Here is a 23,058-nt window from a genome sequence, read left to right as displayed (position 1 = left end):
TATGATTTGCGATGGCGTTACTGGTCGAGACTCGGGTATAACCATGGGTCGTAGATAGGCATGGTCGCACTGGCATGTGCGCTGAAACCTGCAAGAGTCCAATGAATATAAATTCGGAGACTACGAAACCGTTCTTGACCACTTTGATCGTGATACCTCGTTATTGTGACTGTAAAGTCTTGTGTTTTAAACTTCTTTATGACAAATAGCACTAAATGACGCGAGCGCAAGGCTGAACTGTAGATTTTCTTTTCTTCACAGCGAACCACAATTGAAACTCCCACATCTACTCTTCTTCTCCAACTCTTTCAACATTGCCCAGGACACATTGTCGCCACTCAGAATCCTCTAGAAACTCCTCCCATCTCCCGGTCTCTCTGTCTTTCTATCCATCTTCCGCTCAAGCTCCGACATGCGCAATCCCCACCTCCCAACGGTAAAAGCATGCCCTCATACTTCTACCACCTGAAATTCGAGCTCTATCCTTATCCATCCGAGACGAGTAAAGAAAAGCAAGAAAAAGTCTGGATCCCGCGTGAGGGGAGCGGGGTTTTTCAGAATTCGGGGTGGCTTGATCATAAGAGAGTTGGTGGTGAAGAAAAAGTTGGGAAAGGACTTAGGTCTGGAGGAGGAGATTGTGGGCCTGGGAGAGCTGTCGACGAAGAGAGTCCCCTCGCTGGTTTCCAGACTGCGAAGAGGGATTGGAGGTTTGGGAGGGTCAGGATTGAGAGTTTGGACTTGGATACCAACATGGAGTCTACGCATACACCTGGTCCGCGGATGAGAGGGGAGAGCAGTTCTGCGGGCGCGGGGTCCAATGGACGTTCTGCTGGACTGAACGCTGCTACAGCAAGCGTCGTTGGCGGAGGCAGAGTCACGAAAGCGAGGTTCGATCCTGTGGAGGGCAAGAATACAGAGGTTGGGTGGGGCATTGTTCATCTGTATCGGGATGGGGAGGAGACAGTGGGGTTGGAGAGGGAGGAGATCTATGCTGCGGAGGACACGTCGGATGAGGATTGTACGGTGCTGTGTGTCCCTGCTGTGCCGAGCTATCTTACCTCGAGCGATTTTCTGGGGTTTGTGGGCGAGAAGACGAGGGAGCAGGTTAGCCATTTTAGGATGGTTATGACGGGGAGGTTGAATCGGTATATGGTGCTTATGAAGTTTAGGGATGAAGGGGTGGCGAAGAGGTGGAGGAAGGAGTTTGATGGGAAGGTTTTTACTACTATGGAGGTGAGAGCTTCCTCTATCTATCTTGACGAAGAGAATGAGCTGACAGTCTTAAAGCCAGAAACTTGCCATGTTATGTTCATCAAGTCGATTACCTTCCAAACTCCTGCTTCTTCGAAACCAAATACAAGCTTCCCAGAGCTATCCCACGACCCCTTCACACCCTCAACATCTGCTTCGACATTCCTCAAACCCTTCCCTCCTCCTACGCCGAACCTCGTCGAATTACCTACCTGCCCTGTATGTCTCGAGCGAATGGACGATACGACAGGTCTCTTGACCATCCTCTGCCAACACGTCTTCCACTGCGACTGTCTACAAAAATGGAAAGGAAGCGGTTGTCCCGTCTGCAGACACACGAACCCCTCCCTCGCCGCCTCCTCCCCATCAAATACCTCCGCGTACCCCTACGATCCCGCCAACCCCCCCTTCGGCAGCGGCGAAGCCTCACTCTGCAGCGTCTGCGACTCCACAGAGGACCTCTGGATCTGCCTTATCTGCGGCGTCGTAGGTTGCGGACGCTACAAAGGCGGCCACGCCAAAGAGCACTGGAAGGACTCCGCGCACAACTTTGCGCTGGAGATCGAGACGCAGCATGTATGGGATTATGCGGGCGATATGTGGGTTCACAGACTCATCCGCGATAAAGGAGACAGTAAAGTTATCGAGTTACCCTCCAGTTCCCGGACGGGCGGTGGAGATGACATGGTGCCGCGCGAGAAATTGGAGAGGATCGGCATGGAGTATACACATCTCCTCACAAGCCAACTCGAGAGCCAACGCGTCTATTTCGAGGAATTGGTCGGAAAAGCAGTCGCGAAAGCTAGTGTGGCCAGTACTTCTGCCGCAACTGCTACACAGCGCGCAGATGAAGCTCTCTCCAAGCTCCAAACCCTGGAAATCGAGAACAGGAAATTGAAAGAAGAGACCCTGATCAGTCTAGAGAAGGACCTGGAGCGCGAGAAGCGCAAGGCGGAGAAGAGTTCCGAGGTCGCGCGCGGCTTTGGCAAGAGTCTACGGGAGGAGAAGAAGGTGAGCGAGGGCCTGATGGAGAGGATTGAGTTTGTGAATAAGAGTGTTGCGGGCCTGGGCGAGGAGGTCAGCAGGCTGAAGGAGGAGAATGCGGAGTTGAGGGAGGAGAATCGGGATTTGCTTTTTAGTATTAGTGCCGAGGAGAAGATTCGGGAGATGGATGGGGGTGGTGGGGAGGAGGGGTTGGAGAGGGGGGAATTGGAGGGGGGGAGTTTGGTTGTGCCGGTGGTGGAGAAGGAGAAGGCTGGTGGTGGTGGTGGGAGGAAGAAGGGGAAAGGGAAGGGGAAGGTTTGATTAGGTGCATTGCGTTTGGTGTTGAGGATTTTATTTTTAGTGATTTTGCATAGCGAGGTGGTGGGATGGGATGGGTATACCATGATAACGTCTATCCCTGCGTGCCGAGACGCACCCTGTAACGAGACAAATCCATAGTTTAGCAATTACAACTTTTTCCTTAGCAGGTCTACAAAGTTGTTATTAACATGCTATATTCTTTAACTAATTCTCCTTTGGGGGCCACCCTATAGCAAGAAAGGGACTATGCTAAATTATGTTGTCGATCTTTTTAAACATGGTATTTATCGCCGTTTCGGTAGTACTCCCTTACTTTATCATGACTATCGAGATCTCTTCAAATTTCGGAGCACTTGATAAAATGTTTTACTAAGGAAGAACATAGCTCTAAGTTTTGAAGATGCTCAAAGAGAAAATGATACAATCTAGGAGTTACTCCTGGGCGGCGAGGGAAGAGGCAACATGTTTTAGTGCTTAGTAATTTATATTAGCTGAGATAGATTTACTATGTTCACGCCTGATCTCGCTATATCTTACTTGGCCACGATTCTCAGATCTCATCACGTGTGTGGCGTAAGAGCAGGTTTCTGTTGAAGTGTGGCCTTAGATTATCAGGTCACAGACCTCACAAACACCACACTAAGAACACGTATCACCTGTAAAACCGACCGTGAGGCCCGGAGTTTGACTCCTACATAGCGAACAATACGAACTTGATTCCCCTACTTATTGTACTACTGTGTGTCTCTACTACCAACCTGCTACGTTGTGGATTCATTAGAGTCTTGACCTCAACAAACCCACACTCCGGATTATCACATGTGATATCTAGACTATCGCTGAAGAATCACCATTGTGCATGGCAATCGGCGTTCGTCAAACTGGTGTGACAGAATATGAGGGATGCTTGTTAGGTGCGGGAGTTCCCAGCACGGTACTTGAGATTATGAAAATGTTGTTGAGAATACACTACAGCGTTGTAAGCGCGTTGTAAGCAAGTGGAAGCCAGAAAAACTGTCAGAGGAAGGAAGCTTCAGACTACAACTAACCTTTCATAAGATATAGATCACCATACTATACTCACTCTTGATGGACTTCAGCAAAATCGCTGCCAAGAGAGTAGTTTGTGAGACTGACGATCCCTAGTTAAAATTCCCGGTTGCTCTCTTAGAGCTTGAAAGATTTCCAAGTACTCTTAGGTTAACTACGTCTTCGACTCCATTCGCATATATGAGCATGTCTAGGCCTCTTTGGAGCTCATTTACACCCAACTGGATTATCTCACTCTCCAGTCATATGTAAAGAAGTGTTGAGCCAAGATTCATATCTAAAATAATGCGATATAATTACACTGTGGATGTCAACGTGCAACATTCAGCAAAGGTTTAAAACCTCAACATCCTTGCCCAATTTTAGCCCTTCTCCGTCCATAGTCCCATAAACATACGCCTCTCCAACCAACTCGTATTGTTCATTTGTTGTTTTTCTCAGTATAAACGGGAAATTCGCCCCAATAATGATACAAATCAGATCTCCTTGTTGCGAGTGCGCTGGTACAAGTCCAACGAAACCCTCTGTCGAAATAAACGGACGTCTGTCATAAAGTGACATCATTACTCGTTGGTAACGTCTGCGATCCAGCGACGCGTGTTTAAATTTTGCATCCGGTAGTTTCAATTCGAGGTAAGCTGAATGAACTGCCGAGGAAGCCCTAACTCGCCCTGAGGACTTGCCTTCTTGATCAGCGCATGGGATTCTCCATATTGCTTCTGGCCATTTTTCTTTGTCTTGGGTCAGGGTTGACCCACATTTCTCTGAAAGCTTGCAGAAATCTTCTATTTCATCGAATAAGCGTGTTGCTTCCTCATAATTAAACAACTCGTTACTATCACTTGTTCGCCAGGGGGATCCCATGGAGTCAATAGTATCGATCAATACTCCACGTATGCTCATCACATTTTCATTTTCGTGGGAGAGTATTGAAGCTGCTTGCTGCCCTGATGCACAGAATATAGCTTCCTCAGATCCTATTCGGTCATTTTCTCCACAGGGGTCGCGGAGAGGAGATGAAAAATCCGGAACCCAAGTTGGTAAACCTTTGATGACTTTATGTTGCTGTGACCACGCCAGAATGTTGATTTTACCGCTGACAATCAATGCCCGTGTAGTTGTTATGTATGTTTCTTTAGTGCTTTTATAATAGTCGGGCAATATACCGAGCTGAAGGGGAAAGGGATCTAGTCCTAAAAGGCCATAAATCTTGTCTCTGCTATCCGTAGCTTTGAGTGGGTGTATGGCTCCTCGATCGAAGCAGCTCCGCTTCAAAAGTCCAAAGAAGGACTCCGGATTGCCAGTCTCCCTCTGGTATCTCCTTCGTATCCCAATGATGATATTTGGAGCGGCACTAGGTGCCCTCGCCATGGCAGCTTTGATAAGAGGCCCCCGAATTGGGTCCATCCATTGTGCAATAGTCATATTCTCCGCAAGCCTCAATCTGGTAAATCCACAGAAATTAGAAGCAGCGGCGAAAGTTTCGAATGGTAGTTTCATTGAGCCACACATAAGCATTACATCTCGAGCAACGCTCACTTCCTGCACAATCCAAGTGCGCGTCCAGTATTCTCGCTCTGAAAAGTCGTTCAGGGATGTATGGAATGGCGTGAGGTCAGCCGCTTGGGCACAAGCATCGAGTGATGTTTTGATGCTATTCAAGCGATCGTCTCCTTCAGGATTTGATAAATTCTCCAGGTCCTTTCCTCGTAGATCGAAGATTCTAGCCTTGATAGCCAGCTCACCGGTTTCCTTCAGTACTTTCATAGCAGTATCGCTGTCTTGAGCAGCCACTCCAAGCCATACCAAAACATACTCAGACTTTGCGTAAATATCTCGCATTATTTGCACTTGTTCGGATTTTTCCTCATTACTGGATTGATCAATACATATTGCATCAACCCAGAGAGCTACTGGACGATTCTCCTCTCGAATGTGTAGAAGGGCGGCTTCAAGATTTGCTCGGACAGCGACAGCCTTGCCGTTTACTTGTATTGTTTTGCAAGGGGTTGGTTCGCCCCAGGTGTATGAGAGAGCAATGTACGAAGGGTTCGCATGTAGTGATACGGTATGGAGTATACACTTAATCCGTGTAGCACTAGTCGAACTGGTGATGTCGTCCTCGGATGCCGTTACCTTGAGAGGACACAGCGTTAGAACCCTAATCTCGAGCTGAGCGGATCTCAAGAGATCATAATCAATTAACTGCATGATATCAACTAAGAGGCAAGGCTTTCTACAAGACTCTGATAGACATTGCAGAAATCTAAAAGCTCGAGTTGAAGGTAATGGTGATGGAACGCTAGCGTGATCACAGGGGGTTGGACTATTTGAGAGTTAAAGTACGAAGTAGATATTGATGAATCTGTCGAATACCTTGATAGTAGATTAAACTGTTCAAGTGCATGTTTATGCCAGCAATTTTGGAAGGCACCAAGATAAATGTCACGTGTAAGATTCGGGAGCGTGGGGTGAAATGCTAGGCATAATAGCTTAGTGTATCGGAATGTGGGGCCAAAACAACATTCATTAATGTTTCCAACCTGACAACAATTTCGCAAATCACTGTAGAAAAAGTGAAAGCCGAAAGTGAAAATTCGGAAGCGTTTGAAGCATTTCCCCAGGAACAGGGAGGCCGATTTCGTTGGCTCGGCACAGGGCCACTTTCTGCTCTAACGCAATCGGAAGATGTCGGGAAACAAGGAATATTCCGGCAAGGTACGCACAGCCATAAAAACGTCGCAGCCACACGATTAGCAGAAACTCAACCGAGATTACTACAACCACACCGCTACTGTCCATGATCATGATCGCTTAATTAGAGCAGGTATCAGCTCATGTGGCGACGTCGAATGACAGGGCACGCCCGACCCGCCACAATTGTAGCAATAGCTTTATAGCCGTATAATAAAACCTGGACATTCATATCTAACCTTTCCATATGTTAAAAGGTGAAAAAGCTTAGTAGTAGTATTCCAATTCGAAGGGTCCGATTATGGTATAAAAGAAGGCTCTCTGTAAATTCAAAGGGGCGGCGACGACATAATAATATTTTTTGGGACTAGTATACTAGGAGTGTTTGGGGGAGGTATATCATGTACTGAAATGAAAATGGATGGAAATTTCATAGCGTTCACAGATTTGAAGTCGCTTGAACTTGAAGTACCTATAGTTTGTCTCGTTACAGGGTGCGTCTCGCTACGTAGGGAGTGACGTTATGAATTGCTTTGAATTTCCAGTATATTCTGAAGGGCATTTTTGAGAACATTTGTGAGATCGTGATTCTTGGGCGAATTTTGTTGAAGCTGATTTACGATGTCCCAAAGAGAAGCCAGAAACTCTTAACATCTGAAAGCTTAGCTGGGAGACGGAAATCAGGAACTATTTTTAATGTATTTTGTATGTGTGAAGATTTACGACTTCTCAATGTCTGGAGCTGGAGTCAGATATTCTTCAATCATCAATGAACAATGTCGAGCCAAACAATACCGACAAAGAGAGAGACGGAAATCCGCTCAGACTTTTTCAATTACCTGACAGACCACAAGGATATGATGGATTTGTGCGAACTGTGCCCGGCTCACCAAATCAAACGCAAACGACCATATAGGTCATCAATGGAGAATGGATCGAAGGGACTTTTGGAGAAAAGCCCAAAGAGCCAAATCCAAATCACCTTCCTGGGTGGAACTTTAAGAGGGATAGATGAAGCTTTTGGCTGGTGGTGGTATATAACGTGCCTATTCCCCGTGGAAGACCTCACCACATTCAGTGAGCTTGTACAGGGAGTTTTGCTTTTTGTGTGGAGATATCGACAGACTTTATACGAGAGCTGAAAGCTCGGCCTGAATGTACATAGACAAGAGGAAGGGTTCGTGAGGTAGTTGTGAAAGTGAGGAGCTGATGACCTGCTTACCAGAGTTGAGTTCGAGGTGCTTTTCCGGCTCTACTGTGCGACATGCTATGGCTGGGGACATCGATAATCTTGTATGGGAGGATGAGGAGGATAACGAGGATGAAGCGGACGAAGAGGATGCTTAATGGTTTGGGTGTCATCGAGAACAAGAATACAATGGGCAAATAGTAGTTCCCTTACGAACAATTTTATCATGAGTTGTGAGATATTGACTTTCTCAATGTCCAGAAATGAAGGTAAACATTCTCGGTAGGTAAAAGATAAGCCTGGACACAGACATTGAAGAATGATTCGCAGAGTGGAAGATACATAATCTCCTGAATGTCTGGAACTGGAGCTACATCGGATGTTCTTCGCAGCTGGGCACGAACATCAACATTGTGGGTAGATTAAAATTGAGGAGAAAGCTTTCTGGGGTTCCGCAAAGTTGGAACTTCAAGCTGTCGAAAGTCTGGAAATAAGAACGAACATTGGAACGGTGCTAGGACAATGATGTAGGACACACTGGTTGGGGAGAGCATGATCTTGGTGAAAATGATTGCAGACAATTTTGATAAGCTGGTATATACCAAGGACTGAGGGACATTCAAGAAAGCGAAGATGGTTAGCCCGCTGGCCTAGGAGATTGTCCCCCTTCCCTGGTTACCGATTCATGATATTGAGCTCTGATTAGCGCAAGGGGAGAGGAAGGAACGAATACTCTGGGCTGCTTGCCGGGTTGCGACTCGTCGCCACTTGGGTATTGTACATACCTTCCGAGACAAAGTTGCCTCGAAAGCGTACCGCGGATACAAGAGGAATGGTGTCTCAGAGGCAGGATTTGTGGTCAGAGCTCGATATTCAATGTGCGTTCTGAGAGGGAAAGGGAACCCGCTACTAGGTAGATTTTTCGGGAATATTGATCTCATACAATAATATCATGAAGCCTTTACCCGGCTCATTTGATGGTTATGTACATTTTTTCGCCCTGCAAATTCGGAGAGGTAGCCTCTCCTACACATGCGAATATTTCTTCTTGCATCCTCCCTACTTGTGAAGTATATGAACAGCAAGGCCAATGCCCAATCTGCCATCTCGATATGCCGAGATGCTGCTTGATACGTGAGGAGTCGGCTGGTTATAGCCGACGCGGCCAAAGTCTCCATCTGGTGGAAACCTCGCCTTACTCCATCGCAATCTGCTGAGCTTACTTCTTCAAACAACATCTAACTCCTGTTGTTCCTTCTCTCCTCCAGCGCTCCGTCTTGCAATCCGTGTCACTGGAAGCAGCAGCTAATTTCCGACTGTCTCTGTTGTCGTTCTTTCCTTCTCTGGTGCTGTTGCCAAATCTGATTGCTTCTCGTCCATTCCTGCCTTTGCCGCAAGTCTCTTCTCTCCTTCAATGTGGCCATCAACTGTATGTTCAGCTAACATTGCTTTGAACCGCTTGCGTATCATGTGTATGCGCATCATGCTATGCACGCACGAGCTGATCGCGAGTGCGACAATAGCAGACATCGCCAAAATCCCTTTTCCCTCTTGTAATATGTTCTCCGTTCGCAACGCCGCAATTGTACCAATCATCATTCCGAGGCCCACAATCCATGCTCGGTAACCATTCTGCTTTTGAGACTCCCAAAGATTTCCAATTGCAACGGAGAAGACGATACACGCGGCCAAGAAAAGCAGTGGCGGAGGATCTGATAAGTTCGTTTGTAGTCTTTGGACCAGAGGAGATAATTTTGACTGCACGAGCATTAGTGATGCTTCTGCCAACGATCCTTTTGAGTTGCTTGCCTTGATGGTCTCTATTGCAATAGTACAACCCATTCTATGCATTTTCGTTTCTCTGCCTCCAGGGTTCATCGAATCCAGTTCACGAAACTGTGATAGTTTTTCTAGATGCCGCCTGGGAAAATCCCATAAGCTAGGACGTCGTTCTTCAGTACGCAAGGCACTCTCGGCAGTCTCAAATGGGCGCGGATGGTATTTTCCCATAATGATTGCAGCTGCTGTAGCTGACGCGAGAGAAGCTAAAATGCTGAAAATTCGAATCCCTCTATCCGGACCGTCCTTCGTTTTGCCCAATTTCTTCGTCGCACATACTGCTTCTGAATCGATATTACATTGGATTTCCTTGCTGTACTGCTGTATGTAATATGTCTTGCTGTCGCCACCGTCTGGAGAACTTTCGAGATAAGGGTGGCCATAGAAAGAGGGAAAAGAGGACATCTTTGAATGTCCAGCAATGATTTTTGACACTGGCTATCTTGAGCGGCGTTGGCTGAGGTCGGAAAGCGATCGAAAGTTAAGAAGGATGGGTGGATTGAGGCTGTCAAGCTTCAAGTACGTGTGTTCAGGTGGGAGGTGGTCGCCTGCGCGATTTACGGTTCGCATTTTGGACATGATGGTTCGCCCAAAGCTTCAGCCTCACAGGGCGTCCCGCCCACACTTCTACATCAATCCGCCTCTTTCCTGCTTCGCCTCCGCTCATTCCCCCCCAATTCTGTCTTTTCTTGCGTCTTGCAAGTCTTGTCCGAAGAACAATTGTTTGTTTTCTGATTTCAAGTCGTTATCAAGTTTTCCATCGCTCGAGACTCAACTACTGCGTCACGATCATGGCAAACAAGCCGCCAAGTACGACTCTCTCTCTCTCTTTCTCTCTCTCTTTCTCTCTCTCTTTCTCTCTCTCTCTCTCTCTCTCCTTCCCTCGCGTTGATCACTGTCTTTGCATCGCTGACTGCCAAATACAGTAGAACAGATAGCGGACCGCTGGAATCAACACCTCCGGCGGAAGAACAAGATTACTCCGTCCTGGGCGTGTACTCTATGCCCGGAACGAAGAATATTCAACTCCAATGACGCATTATGGGAGCATGCTCAACACGACCATCTACAATCCTTTCCTTCTGAGCTCAATGCTCTGCAGAAATTCCGAGAGGAATATGAGGCTGAGTGTGCTCAAAAGACCTCGAGGTCTTTGTACCAACTGTCCTATATGGAGATTACAAGGCTGACCTACTTGATCGAGCAGGCCTTCGAGAGATGACCCCAAAGAACAACCAAACTTGAACGAAGCAAACAGGGCTAGCCCAGAGCCACCACCGTCAAACCGTCCGCTTTCTACACCGACACGCCTTGCCGGCGCTCGATCAATTTCTGGACTAGGAGCACTAAATCTGGGCACACCTGCTGAGGATGTTGATATGAGAGACTTGTCCGATGAAGCCGCAGGTGTCCAGCCTAGAAAACGAGCTGCAATTGGCGATGGTATATCTGCAGGCTCTGCTAGCCCTTTTAGAGACTCATCTGCAAGTCCCCCACCAAGACGGTCAAAAGCAAGGCCAACTTCAGCTCCGTTTGCCTCCCCTGAGGCGGAGACGCGAGACATGTTCGACGTCCCAAGGCCTACTTCGAGTACCCGGCGGCAATTGTGGACAGAGCGCGATGCACCTTTGACCAGGTCATCAGTACAAGATTCCTCAAATATTGCTTCGGTTCAGGTTCAGAAGGCAAGAAAACTTCTGAGCTCTCCACGACCACAGAAGCCTTCTCAAGTCTCTCAAAGCACCCGGTCACCAGCGCCCCTCGCACAAAGCAGCCCTGCTGCTTCTCAGAACCTATTTTCACCTGCGAGCGATGACAGCTATGACATTATCCCCCAACCCGAAACCCGACCTATCTCACAAGAACAGTTAGTGGCAGAAGTGAAAGGTATCTATGCCGGTCTAGTCATGGTGGAAGCCAAATGTATCGAGGTCGACAACAAGCAAGCTATACTGGCCCAAGGAACCTCTCAACCCAAGCTCAACAACGAGCAGTGGCAAGCACTGATTGCTCTCCATAGAACCCTACTACATAAACATCATGACTTCTTTCTCGCATCCCAGCATCCTTCAGCTAGCCCGGCCTTGCGTAGACTAGCATCGAAGTATGCAATGCCTGCTAGAATGTGGCGGCACGGAATCCATTCATTCCTTGAATTACTACGACACAGGCTACCTGCATCGCTAGATCACATGCTTGCGTTCATATATCTAGCTTATTCCATGATGGCGTTATTATATGAAACCGTTCCAGCCTTCGAAGACGCATGGATAGAGTGCCTTGGGGACTTGGGACGATATCGGATGGCGATTGAGGATGATGATATCAGAGACCGAGAGGTGTGGACCGGAGTAGCGCGACACTGGTATTCCAAGGCTTCAGACAAAGCACCCACAATAGGCCGGCTTTACCACCATCTTGCAGTCCTAGCACGGCCGAACGCTGTGCAGCAATTGTTTTATTACTCGAAATCACTTTGTGTCGCTATACCTTTCACATCTGCTCGCGAGTCAATACTTACACTCTTCGATCCTATCCTCGATTCAGATCCTAGCACCATGTGTCATAGACTTCCTCCTCTCGACATAGCATTCGTCAAAGCTCATGGTCTCCTGTTTACTAACAAGACTGATCATTTCAGCTCGGCCAAGGACGAATTTCTTACCCTACTGGATAATCAGATTGGCCGAGTGACCAGGAAATTCATGGAGCAGGGCTTTCATATAGCTATTGCGAACAGCGTTGCTTTAACCGGTTTCGCTCCCAAGGACAACATATTGATGCAAATCGTCAACTCCAACACGGCAAGCAGCACTTCCATGCACGGCCTCGACGATGGGACACCCCAGATCGGTGCTCCAAGAATTGGCGATTCATATTCTATCAACGCAACACTTCAGATCGTTCTTCAAAGGATTGGCGACCCAAACGTTCTTCCGTTCATCCATGTTACCTTGGTTTTCATGCACAATATGACTCGTCGTGCTAGTGCCAGTGCTATGGTTTTGCTTCAAAAGGACTTCCCTTGGGATTTCCTCGCGATTATGCTTAATACGTCGCGGGCACAGTATAAAAGCTCAAGTCGTATTGAAGCCGAGCAATTCCCAATACCAGCAGCCGATGTCCGTCCGTTCCCAGAAGACTTTGCGATCCGTGGCCTTTTATGGGCCGAGGATTATTTTCCTGCAGAGTGGTTCACGAATGAAAAGATCGACGAAGAAGAAGACAAACCTCTTGAGCGCCCCTCTATGTTTGCACGCGAGGACGAACAGGATTCAGTTTTCGCAGATACAAATAGGAGCTCACGTGGACGACAATTGGAAACGTTCCTGTCGCGCGCAAAGAAAGCCTTTGAATACTTGGCGGACATCCTCTTTCTTCAGCAAAAGGCAGAAGTTCGGTCTTACAATTCCGAATCTCTTACTCTGGGCAAGCTATGGTGTATTGCAAGACGGACGGTTCAATGTCTTCCAAAATCATTAGCTGGGATCGTCCTCCTGAGTCAAATGCAAGTTGTGTCAGCTATGCCAACAGGGCCTCTATCTCCGGAAGCAGCGTCGTCTATACCAGGAACTATCGCCCTCGCCGCGATACTTGGGAGTATCCTCGCTGGCACCATGTACTTTCCCCACTGGCGAGAGACAAGTCGCTTGGTAATACCTACCGGCTTAGTCAATATTGCGTGCTATTCTATTGGCATGGACAGCAGGATCTCTGCCGCTGATCTAGCCGTCGCTGCGTTATTCGCGGCAGGGCTCAATATCCTACTGGTGAAAGACAAACTTCGAAGGCACATGAGGACTGGCGGACTTATGGCTTTGATAATCGCAATGCTGGGAATGCTGACGGCGTTTGTTCTTGCATCCAGTTTGACCTTTCAAGAAGGCGAGCGGTATTCTAATCAATTGACCTCTGTGACAATGGGATTATTACCCGGTACTTTTCTGTGGGAAGTTGTATTTCTCGTTCTCGTTCAATTACTTGGACCTGGAGCTGCTACCGAGGGACGAGTTCACAGCTACCCGCGAGGCGAACGTTCAAGATCTCCAGTCCGAAGAAATCCTCTCGTCCTTCCGAGGTATAACGATTATCGATTCCAGCCTCGTGCCATGTAAGCAGAGAACATTTGTTCATGCTAGATTTGAGTGGCGAAGTTGGTCGCGCTCACGGAGACGATAAAGAAATGTTGGAGGAGATCATGTATCATGTACTTAATTATAGGGGCGGTGGGGGATGCGTATAGGCTAAAATACGTTGGAGTGGGAATACGTTATGAGTCAGGACTCCTAGATGTAAGGTACATCGGAGTGAAAATACCTTGGGAGGATCACACCTTCATATAAGTACTTGATGTCTTATATATATACCAATTTACAAGCAGAGTGTCGGCAACGACGGGATCTGCGCTGGTAAACACTGGTCTCTCCGCAAAACTCGTGTTGAGAAACCCAACCCTCGTCCTTTACCGGATGATTTCATGGTGCGAGATTTTCCTTGGGCTAATGAACATTTTGGTCACCAAGTGTTGAAGTTCATGTCTCTTATATTTCAGCAGAGATCATTGTCCTAATCTATTGAAAGGAGTCGGATTCTATTTCTGCTTCTTTTCTTTTTCGGCAGAGGACATCTACTTCTATCAATCCAGACAGTAGACGTCAACAAAGCACCTTGCTCATAAAGGAGCAACGCTCAGAATTGCCAGTCTATGCATCTTTCATTTCATTAGTACAAGCTACAAGCTGAAGAAACAAAATAAAAGGGCCGCTACTCCGAAGCTGGAAACCAAGAGGACTACTTCATCTATTTGCCCTCATGTCAAAACCGCCTTGGATGATCAGAACATTTGGATCATTAGGGCATTAAACAAAAAGTGAAGCACATCACCATGGTTCCATATCACTGATTACCCCACATCTTTCCATGATCTCTGATGGGAGAGTTTCTTAGTTGGAAATATTCGATTCCAGTCTCCGGGCCCTCTAACGACTAAGATACCTAACAAGGAAACTGTATAATCGAAGACTTCGCAATATAAAACCCCCCAATCCCCATCTAATCCTCAAAACAAACCTTCTCATCACCAAAGTAAAATTTTGCAACCCACCATCTCAACCAATCCCTCCCCAACCAAGGCTACAGTAAGTTCAACGACCCCTATCCCTATCCCTATCCCTATCCTTGCCCGCTCACCCGCATACATGCATCATCCCCGTCCACCTCCGGGACCGCAAAAAAAAAACCTAAACTCAAGTGCCAACCCAAGTGCCGACCTCACTTCTTACATAAGGCTGAGAGAATGGGCACTATTGGAGCAAGATAAGGATCGCCTCCTACCGGTATCGTACTGTTTGCGTTCGGAAAAGGCCTCTAGCGCTTCGCGAGCGCGGAGAGGATTTGAGTTTGCGCTAGATGATTGATTTCAATAGCGCTTTATCTGTCTGCATGGAGAGGGCGTCCGTGATTGTGCAGGGGTTGTCTCTGTCTGTCTGTTGCTAAGGAAAAGGAAGGTTGTACTTATTGTGGTTAGAATTGCGAGGGTTTGGGTCAAACAAACAAAATGAATGTTTAGAGATTGGATAGTACGTATCGAGGTAAGGGTATAGGAGAAAGGAATTGTTCGTTTTAGCGGGTTGGTAAAAAATATTAGAGCACACGACGACGGAGATTAGGGGTGTAATGGTACTACTATGTAGAGTTTCTTGAATTGAAAAAGGTAATTGCTATCGACATGCCTATTAGTTCGAAACTTGCTCCACGACTCATCGTGATGGTGGACATTGTAAGGCTTTGAGTCAAGAGGAGTTTACACAGTATCTTGATGGGAATACGGAAGCAATGCTTGATAGGAGAAAGTGGGTGCATGTGTTCAAGTACGTAAAGAACGCGACTATGCTTAAAAGTACTATGTAGAGTTCCCGAACAAAAATCAATTGCTATCTACTCTTCTATCAATTTAGAGTGGCTGGAACGAGATAAAACAAGGTTGCTCTTCTTAGATGAAGGGCGTACAAGAATAGAGTCTACTTTTGATACTACATTGTAGCAATAGTTTTTCATAGTGATGCTAGAGGATAGTAGTAGAGAGAAATAGGAATGTTTTCACATTCCTTATCGCTGTAGAAGAGCCAAAGGCAACAATTACGTTGCATAAATAAGAGATCATGACGGCAAGAATAGAAGAGCAAGTATGTCGGACCAAGAGAGCAATAGTAGATACACTGTTTCCAGTGCAATGCAAGAAACTAGACTGGGACAAAGATAAGAAGCAAGCAGACATATCTAATTGACAATCATATGGCACTCAGTAAGGATAGCAGAATAACAGAGCATAACTGAGTACAATAGCCATACACGCGCAACAACAATCAAAATTTTCTCTAAACACTAAACAACTCGCAACCCTTCCAACCCGCAGAAAAGCAACACTCGAAACTCCTCAGTATACAAAGTCAAAGCGACACACCTCATCCACCGCACGAAAAATATTCTCATCACCCATCCATCCATCCACACTGTGGAAGAATAGTATTTCCATTCCACCACCGTCACCAGATCACCTTGCATATGCAACCCTCTCCCATTCTCCCTCCCCGATCCTCCATCCTCAGTCATATATATAGCAATCCTGTCTGTCTGTCTGCACAGACGCCGTTTCACACGTCGTTCATCAGACACAACGAAATGCGCGGACGCGACGGCGCTGCTACTAAATCAGCGCGCGCGCAGCTAGTGCTTGGATCTGGAGGGTCGCGGGTTGTGTTTCAGGGTTTTTGTGCAGCGGAGGTAGAGGAGGAGTTGTGTATATAGATAGATAGATAGATGTCTTGCTTGCTTGCTTTTGATGACGAGGATGGGATATGAGGAGAAGAGAGCGGTGGCGTCGAGTTGAGGTCCGTGGCTGCTATTGTTCATATTGATTGATTGATTGTTTAAAGATCGGAGTAGCTCGACTTGCAGATTATGCTTGTGTATGTATGTATGTATCATTGCGAGTGTGTGTTCGAATATCGCGCGTCTTTGTAGCAGAGCATGAGATTCGAATCGAAGAGTCAGAGAGGAGATGAAGGAGATCGAAGAATCTGCAGGTACGTCAATATTTCTCTCAGACTATATTCCTTTGGAAAGCGCGAAACAATAGGATGGAGCAAGCAAATTTTTGTTTACAGCTTCAAAACATCCTGAAATGATCAAGTGTTCCCTTCACTCGCTCGCTCGCGAATGCGTCGCACATTTTTCCGCGTTTCCGAATCTCGCGCCTCTTTAAAACCGTTCTGGAAATCTGCTGCGGCATGAAGATGTAGTTTTTGATGTCAGGAAGGAATTTGCGAGATCGTTGCGACCGTCGTAGTCGTCGTGGTGCTGAAGTTGGGGGTCGTCGCATTTCCTTCGTTCGTGGAATCGTGCGCTCGCGAAAAAAAAAGGGGGGAGCGCTCGCAGCACGATCTCGATCTGAGCGAAAGAGAAATCGAAGAAGTTGAGAGAAAGAAAGAATCTTACAGCCAGCAGCTCGGACGATGGTGCCGAAAGCTGGAGAAAGAAGGTTATGGGTTATGGGTTACGGTACGGGGGAGGCAGGCAGAGATTTCCTCGTCTACGAATTTTGCGAACCTGGGTTGCTCCAGAGTTGGATGCAAACCCAGCCAGCGTCTCCGCGCTGGCTCGCATTCTTCTGCGTTACCGCTCTCCTCCAGATTTGAGCCAATATTGTACGCGAGAAGCAGCAGCAGCAGCAGACCTGGATGAAGCCTGTTGCGTGCTTGCGTTGCTCCTGCTATGCTATGCACTGCTATGAACGAGGGGTATATCCTTACAAGTAGTATACAGCAACGGTATTATTACATATCATTCATCAATCCTTCCCAATCTTCATCACGAAACGGGCCTTCCGATCTATCCGTAGATCTAGAAGCCTCTTTCTTGGTTGCGTGCTGCATCTCGGTCACCCCCAGTTGGCGTAAGTGCGCCAACAACAACAACGTGCAACCAACCTCATCTTTTCTGTTGTGCTTTTTTGCAACGGCGGGCAGGCAGGCAGGCGATCGATCCATTCGGGACCTCAGGACGAGCTTCCGCTGTCAAGCAGGAGGGGAATTGGCCGCGCGCGGCGGCGAAGGAAAATGGCCGAATCTGGCCTGCGTGCTGGTCTGCTTGTGGTTATTTGCTCAGTTAATCATAGCTGCATCCACGTATAGGGTCCGTCGACCCATCTTTGGTGTGCCTTGTGAGTGGATGGTGGTGGAGAGGAGTTCTGTTTTTTCAGGAGGGGAGGGAGGAACTTTGGAAGCGGCGAGAGGGGATGGCTTGCTTCAACGTTCTGCTCCCGCTGTGGGTGACGAGGCGGTGCTATCGACGGGTGTTAATAACGGGTTTGATAGGCCGCTTCCATATCTGGGTCCGTATGGGACGGGTGGATGGTAATAGTATCCCAGGTCCTGGAAGTGTGTTGAACTTTGTTTGAATCACGGGAAACGCAAAGCTTAGTGAGTTCTGCTATATTGCTCCTCCTCCTCCCCAGGCCCCACCTCCGTCAAGCGTTGAGCGTCGCATATAATAGCAGATTACTGGAGATATATGTGCTGGAATGAATATGTGTGCGCGTTCAATATGTTGCAGGTCACCTTGAAGTATAGTATAGTATAGGTAGGGACGTTTTGATATTGTTATTGCACGAATTCAGATTCATACATCTCGCAACCCACTGCGGGGTACCGTGTTTGTCCCGATACCGAAGGATGTGGTTTTGTATCGAAATGGCTTTGTATACTTGATCGGGAGCAATGAACTCATTTGACAGCCGATCTATCATGCTTGCCACAAGACGACAGCGTGTGAACCCGCAGAAATCGCACTTCCCGCCACAATCATCATGATTGGCATTGCTAGTGGTGGTTCGAAGGCCGACTCGGACGTTTGACATACATACATCGCTTGAAGATGTCCATCAGCGGTCTCATACCACCACCCACCAGACCACCTTCATCGACGGTCCGCACCAGCAAGTCATGGCGGAACGGGCCGAGAGTGTACCACGCCTCAATGAAGCAAGCCGACAACGTGGAAGAGGAGAGAGCAACATGAAAGATTGAAGGTACTGTAGAACACCAAAACCCCTCTGGTTCGTGAATTCCAAGAATCGTATGCTCCCACTCGGGAGCGCCTTTTGGTAACGATGTTCTTCATCATCTGACTTGGCCTCATTTCCCTCGCCAATACTCCCAGGCACACTTGGCCCTACTTTCTTGGTGCACCCCACCTACGGTACGTAGGTAGCTAGGAATGGCATAGTAGGTGAGCCAGAGAAAATCCTAGCAATTCGAGCCGTGATGAAGCTCAGCGGGACATAGCAAAAGTCAATTTATATCCTTGCCGATAACCTGAACGCCATCCCGAAACTGATAGCTGCGCAAGTGAAGCATTGGTGCAGAGCAATTGGGGTTCAGATCCTTGACTTAAGCATGTGATGGATCGCAAGGCAACGTCGTCTCCGACATCATTTGTATGATGCTCTACTTTATTGAGGAGGACGTTCATGTACTGTACAATAGATGAATGAATGAAAGGACTCACCGCAAACGAGCGTCGAGATCTCGTGGTGAACCGATTCTCGGATGTGGTCTGGCTTTTTGATAAACCGCCATGCATTAAATCATGCAGTATAGGGTATATGTCATGTAAACGCTCTGAGATGGGGGTATAAGATCTACTGGATGGCTCCGAGAGTGTCACCAGGTTAAGTCAAAGGACGAGCAAGTCAATGTGGACGAGGTTGGGGTCGTGATACAATGCCTGCCTCGCCACAGTCGGAAATTAAAAGACGTTCGAGAAGGAAGAGCTTCCGGAACACGAAGCGGCGCTTACCTTTTTTCTCAATCTCCTCCTGCTCTGCTCTGTGTGGCCCACTGTCCGCGAGCGTATCTGCTCGCTCAATCGGGCCCGCCCCTGCGATAGTCAGTGTCCAGGTGACGCTCAGGTAAGATTGCGAGATCCCAGGACGTCGAGCAGGCCGGAGGGAGCAGAGAAATGGTTCATAGGGTCGGAGGCAGACGTTCCTTAAGAAGTGGAGTCAAATGGTAGCTAACTCAGCCCACCATGGTATATGTGGAGTGTAAAGCTTGGAGCACGCACAGTACAGAGAAGTAAGGTAGGGGTCGGTCCGCACAGATACATTATCTGCGCGCTGTGGCTGCTTACCGGTTCGCTTCGACCGACCAGCACGCTGACTTGCGGCGGCGAGGGGGGTGGATTTCTCCTGCGCACGGAGACAGCTCGCAGCAAGCGCGTTTACTGTAACATTGACGTCGACGTTTGGCATCGGAGATGTGCATACAGCGCGCCTGCTGAAATCCTTAACACAAACCGCAGTCGATATCAAACACGAGCCGAGCGAGGTGAGCCCAGTCAAGCCAGCATGACAGAGGCACGATCATTGCTTGAGCCGAATCATGCCTTGCGGCCGTTGCCGTGTCCGACCATGGGTTCACCAGTGACAAGCCATGTTGGGATGTGAGATGAGATGAGATGAAATGCAATGAGATAGGATGAACATGTTCAGACGATGCGGTGAGTATCAGAATATGTGAGCAGCAGCAGCGAGTTTCGCAAACGGAGATATCAGAGAAGTGATGTGATGTTCCCTGCGCTCGTCTGCCCAAGCGCGGTTGTCGTCGATTTTCAGTAGGGCGCCTCGCATGTCCCAGCCATTGAGACAGATGACGGCATTAACGGCATCGCGCACAGATTGGGAATTTGAGTTAAGACTAGCTGCTGCAGTGCCTAGTGCCTAGTGCCTAGTTCCACCTCAGGGGCCCTCGCTTAGAGATTCATGTCCACCTCCACCTCCATCAGTGGGGTGGTGAACAATATCAGATTGAGAGCAAACCACCTCAGACATGCAGTGTACTGCACGAGCTCGAACACTGGAGAGCTATCATTGCTGCTTCCATGGTTGCACCGGTCCCGAAAAAACATGGGAAGTCCGAGTGAGGGAAGTTGCCGCAGCTGGCACGTCTCAAATGTAGGAAGCCCGTGATGGCTTTTAACCTCTACTTTTGTTTTGTCAATTCGGTCTGGACTCTTCTGTGTTCCTATCGAGCAAGAGTAATTGAGTGACAGACTTGTTTTGGAAAGCCCCCTCATTAAATACGGAGGATTAGCTGGAGAAACCTTCAGCCCTTCCTAGTTTTGAAGAGAAAAAAAGAGGAAGCTCTTCGTGAGACCGAGTAGATACACCTTTGAGCTTTGTGAAGATGGCTTTCCTGTCCTACTGTCGATTTCTAAGAGCTGCAGGTGGCGAGTGTCGTGAAAAGAAGAAGTTAATCGAATTTAGCTGGATATGGTAAATGCCGCTGAACTTTGTTTTCTTAGGTCTCAGAAGTTCAGTCGGTATCCATTGCAGAGCTGGTATCGTCGTACAACATGACCAGTGGAAAAAGTTTCGCGTGGATAAAACGTGCTTCCCGTGCTGAAAGCCTCAACCTCGTGGAAGAATTCTTGACAAAATGACACCTCGTAAATAGTCGTTACAGCCACTGCGATCATAATCATACGACTTTTGCGAAGCACGACTTCGAGATTGGCGTCTTTCCCAAGAGAATTTTGAGGCGTTGTCGAGGCGAGGTGCTGTGGAACTCGACTTCGAGGAAAAGGGTCTCGGCCCCCGCAAAACCAGCATCAACCTGACACAATTTTGAACTTTTCAGCCCCGCTAAAATTATCGCAGTAAGACATGCATCATTGCTGCACTTCCAGAGCTCTCGAGCCAGTGAGTTTGTTTTGCTGCGAATTGATGGGGATGTGATATTCGGACTTAACCGATCGTCGGTTCTGTGTGGAGAGAAAAAATACACATGCAAGTTGACTTACTTGCTCTTGCCGAAGTCCCCAACCAAACCTGTAGTAGCGGAAGACTTTGCACACTCGGATCAAGAGAACGAACAACTGGCCAGGCAATGCCTAGCTGCATTAGTTTTTCAAAGGCGTTCTTCGAGTCTGCATCTTGAAAACCCGACTGGTTGTGGACGAGAAAGCCCTAATAGTGTGAGTTCTGATATGGACAGGCTTGCGAGAAAGTAGCAGAAGTATCGTCAGCAGAAGTTGCCAGATGCGTTGTGCTTGGTCTCCTTTTGGCAACCTGAAACACCGCCGCCGTTCTTATCATAATCAAACCGTTATGCGTTTAACCTAGTCGTTAAGCAGTCGCTGTTATCATAAGCAATATGATATGATACGTACAGTACTGCGAATGATCGCAAGCTGTCGTATCAATTCAATCTAATCATGCTCGTTCAGAGGAAAACTCTTCATCCGACGCCGTGCCGAGACGGAGGGAGGCTGCAGCAGCCACACTAGGCGTCAGAACACGCAAATCTTCAAAAAGCCATGGTTGAAGCTCTGCATTGGGTGTCCAGACCGAAAAGCAATATGTGCCTGAAGATCGCACGTGGCGAATTTTGCCAATGTAGGGGCTGGCTGCATCGTGTGACAGAGAACAAAGGACCACAACATCCTGTGGCTTCATCGAACTTGTCTGGAACTTCGATACCCACCACTCAAACACGCCAACACTTGACCATGGTGAGAAGAAAACAACAATTGACCAGTCGCTTTCAATTGGAATTGCCATGTGCTTTCCGCGTGCAGAACTGACTTTGAAGCGGATGCATCATGCAGTCTCCCGTCTCTATCCAGGTCTGGGCCGGAGCAGAGCACATGTTGGCCACGAGAAATTCCTGTCCCAGCGACGTGAGGTCGGATACGGAGCCGCGCGCAGAAGCAATCGCGAGAACTTGACAGCGGCAATCACTCACTCACTCGAGCTGAGCTGCTTGCTGCATTGCTGCTGCATCCGGATGGACGGGTAGCAGGTCTGATCCGTCGCAAGCTCGACCCCAGGCGGAGAATTGACCTTCTTGGGCCATCGTTCGAGAAGTTCGGACGAATGCCGCTCAGCAGCGATCTCTTCGGAGGTTGTTCGTGAGCGTGACCAGGGCAGCAGTTAAGGTGCACGAGCAGGTGGACCAAGCTCTTCTGACATTGTGCAAGATCCTTGCCTTGCTTGACCTGGACTGCTTGAAATCCTTGAACCAAACCCTCTCGCAACCGGCATCGCAGCCGCTTCGAACGCAACGGCCATGCTTCTTTTTGTCTGGGCGCAAAACCTGACAAGACGGCTTGAAGACTCCAGATGCAGAAAGTTTTGTTGCCAGAAAGGGACGGCGCATTATGGCTTGACTGGAGCGGCGGAGAGCGCGAAGAAGGTGATACAGGCGATGTTCGACAAGTGACTATTGGGCATAGCACGCAGCAAGGAGGAGGCAAGTGGCATCTGGCCTCGCGTGTGTGTGAGTGTGTTGTTCTCTACTCTGCTCTTACACGAGCGTCGAGCCGTGCACGATACGACGGAGTTATTGGGGGTCGAAATGGTCGAATAGAGTCAGTCTCTGTGTACGGAAATACCTACTTTAATCACGAAAGGAATACCCGCCGTCGATGATTCGACGACAAACGAGGTGAAGCCTGAGGACGACGGATAACCTTAACGGTTCAGCACAAGAACGAGCACGAGCACAACCAGGCCAGGCCAGGCCAGGCCTGGCAGGTATTTCCGTACCGACATCCACCGCTCCTCCATCTCCATCTCCAGAACCGTGATGACTATGATTATTATTGTCTGTTCTCCATCCGGGACTCCAAGTCAAGTAAGGTTCGTCGCGGCGGTGGGGTCTGCATCT

The 23,058-nt window shown here is 48.1% G+C and overlaps 5 protein-coding genes across 5 annotated transcripts; 3 read left to right on the top strand and 2 right to left on the bottom strand.

Annotated features, from left to right (window-relative positions):
* Nucleotides 1-168: 168 nt before the first annotated feature.
* LY89DRAFT_637708 (zf-UBP-domain-containing protein) lies at nucleotides 169-2,556 on the top strand (the record flags this gene model as incomplete). Its single annotated transcript, XM_018211543.1, has 2 exons — nucleotides 169-1,233; nucleotides 1,288-2,556. Exons 1-2 carry the CDS (start codon nucleotides 445-447, stop codon nucleotides 2,554-2,556), a joined length of 2,058 nt encoding a protein of 685 aa, XP_018076131.1. The 5' UTR covers nucleotides 169-444.
* Nucleotides 2,557-3,844: 1,288 nt separating this feature from the next.
* LY89DRAFT_714823 (HET-domain-containing protein) lies at nucleotides 3,845-6,223 on the bottom strand. The gene is made up of 2 exons (XM_018218157.1): nucleotides 5,983-6,223; nucleotides 3,845-5,932 (listed from the first exon to the last, which is right to left on the bottom strand). The coding sequence occupies exon 2, from the start codon at nucleotides 5,815-5,817 to the stop codon at nucleotides 3,931-3,933; it is 1,887 nt and encodes a 628-aa protein (XP_018076130.1). The 5' UTR covers nucleotides 5,818-5,932; nucleotides 5,983-6,223; the 3' UTR covers nucleotides 3,845-3,930.
* A 2,571-nt stretch (nucleotides 6,224-8,794) lies between these two features.
* LY89DRAFT_778153 (uncharacterized protein) lies at nucleotides 8,795-9,733 on the bottom strand (the record flags this gene model as incomplete). Its single annotated transcript, XM_018222189.1, has 1 exon — nucleotides 8,795-9,733. The coding sequence occupies one exon, from the start codon at nucleotides 9,731-9,733 to the stop codon at nucleotides 8,795-8,797; it is 939 nt and encodes a 312-aa protein (XP_018076129.1).
* A 386-nt stretch (nucleotides 9,734-10,119) lies between these two features.
* On the top strand, nucleotides 10,120-13,443 carry LY89DRAFT_729275 (uncharacterized protein; the record flags this gene model as incomplete). The annotated part of the gene is made up of 3 exons (XM_018219365.1): nucleotides 10,120-10,138; nucleotides 10,255-10,483; nucleotides 10,536-13,443. The coding sequence occupies 3 exons, from the start codon at nucleotides 10,120-10,122 to the stop codon at nucleotides 13,441-13,443; spliced, it is 3,156 nt and encodes a 1,051-aa protein (XP_018076128.1).
* A 2,945-nt stretch (nucleotides 13,444-16,388) lies between these two features.
* On the top strand, nucleotides 16,389-17,895 carry LY89DRAFT_767939 (uncharacterized protein; the record flags this gene model as incomplete). Its single annotated transcript, XM_018221769.1, has 5 exons — nucleotides 16,389-16,413; nucleotides 16,647-17,034; nucleotides 17,074-17,282; nucleotides 17,356-17,470; nucleotides 17,521-17,895. 5 exons carry the CDS (start codon nucleotides 16,389-16,391, stop codon nucleotides 17,744-17,746), a joined length of 963 nt encoding a protein of 320 aa, XP_018076127.1. The 3' UTR covers nucleotides 17,747-17,895.
* Between the last annotated feature and the right edge of the window lie 5,163 nt (nucleotides 17,896-23,058).

This window comes from Mollisia scopiformis (assembly GCF_001500285.1).
Source record: "Mollisia scopiformis unplaced genomic scaffold LY89scaffold_4, whole genome shotgun sequence".
NCBI lineage: Eukaryota > Fungi > Ascomycota > Leotiomycetes > Helotiales > Mollisiaceae > Mollisia > Mollisia scopiformis.
Note: the sequence above shows the minus strand (reverse complement) of the source record. Positions and strands in the feature narration are given on the sequence as shown.

Coding starts and splice junctions, on each gene's coding strand:
- LY89DRAFT_714823 (XM_018218157.1), bottom strand. CDS start 5,817: ATGCAGTTAATTGATTATGATCTCTTGAGATCCGCTCAGCTCGAGATT.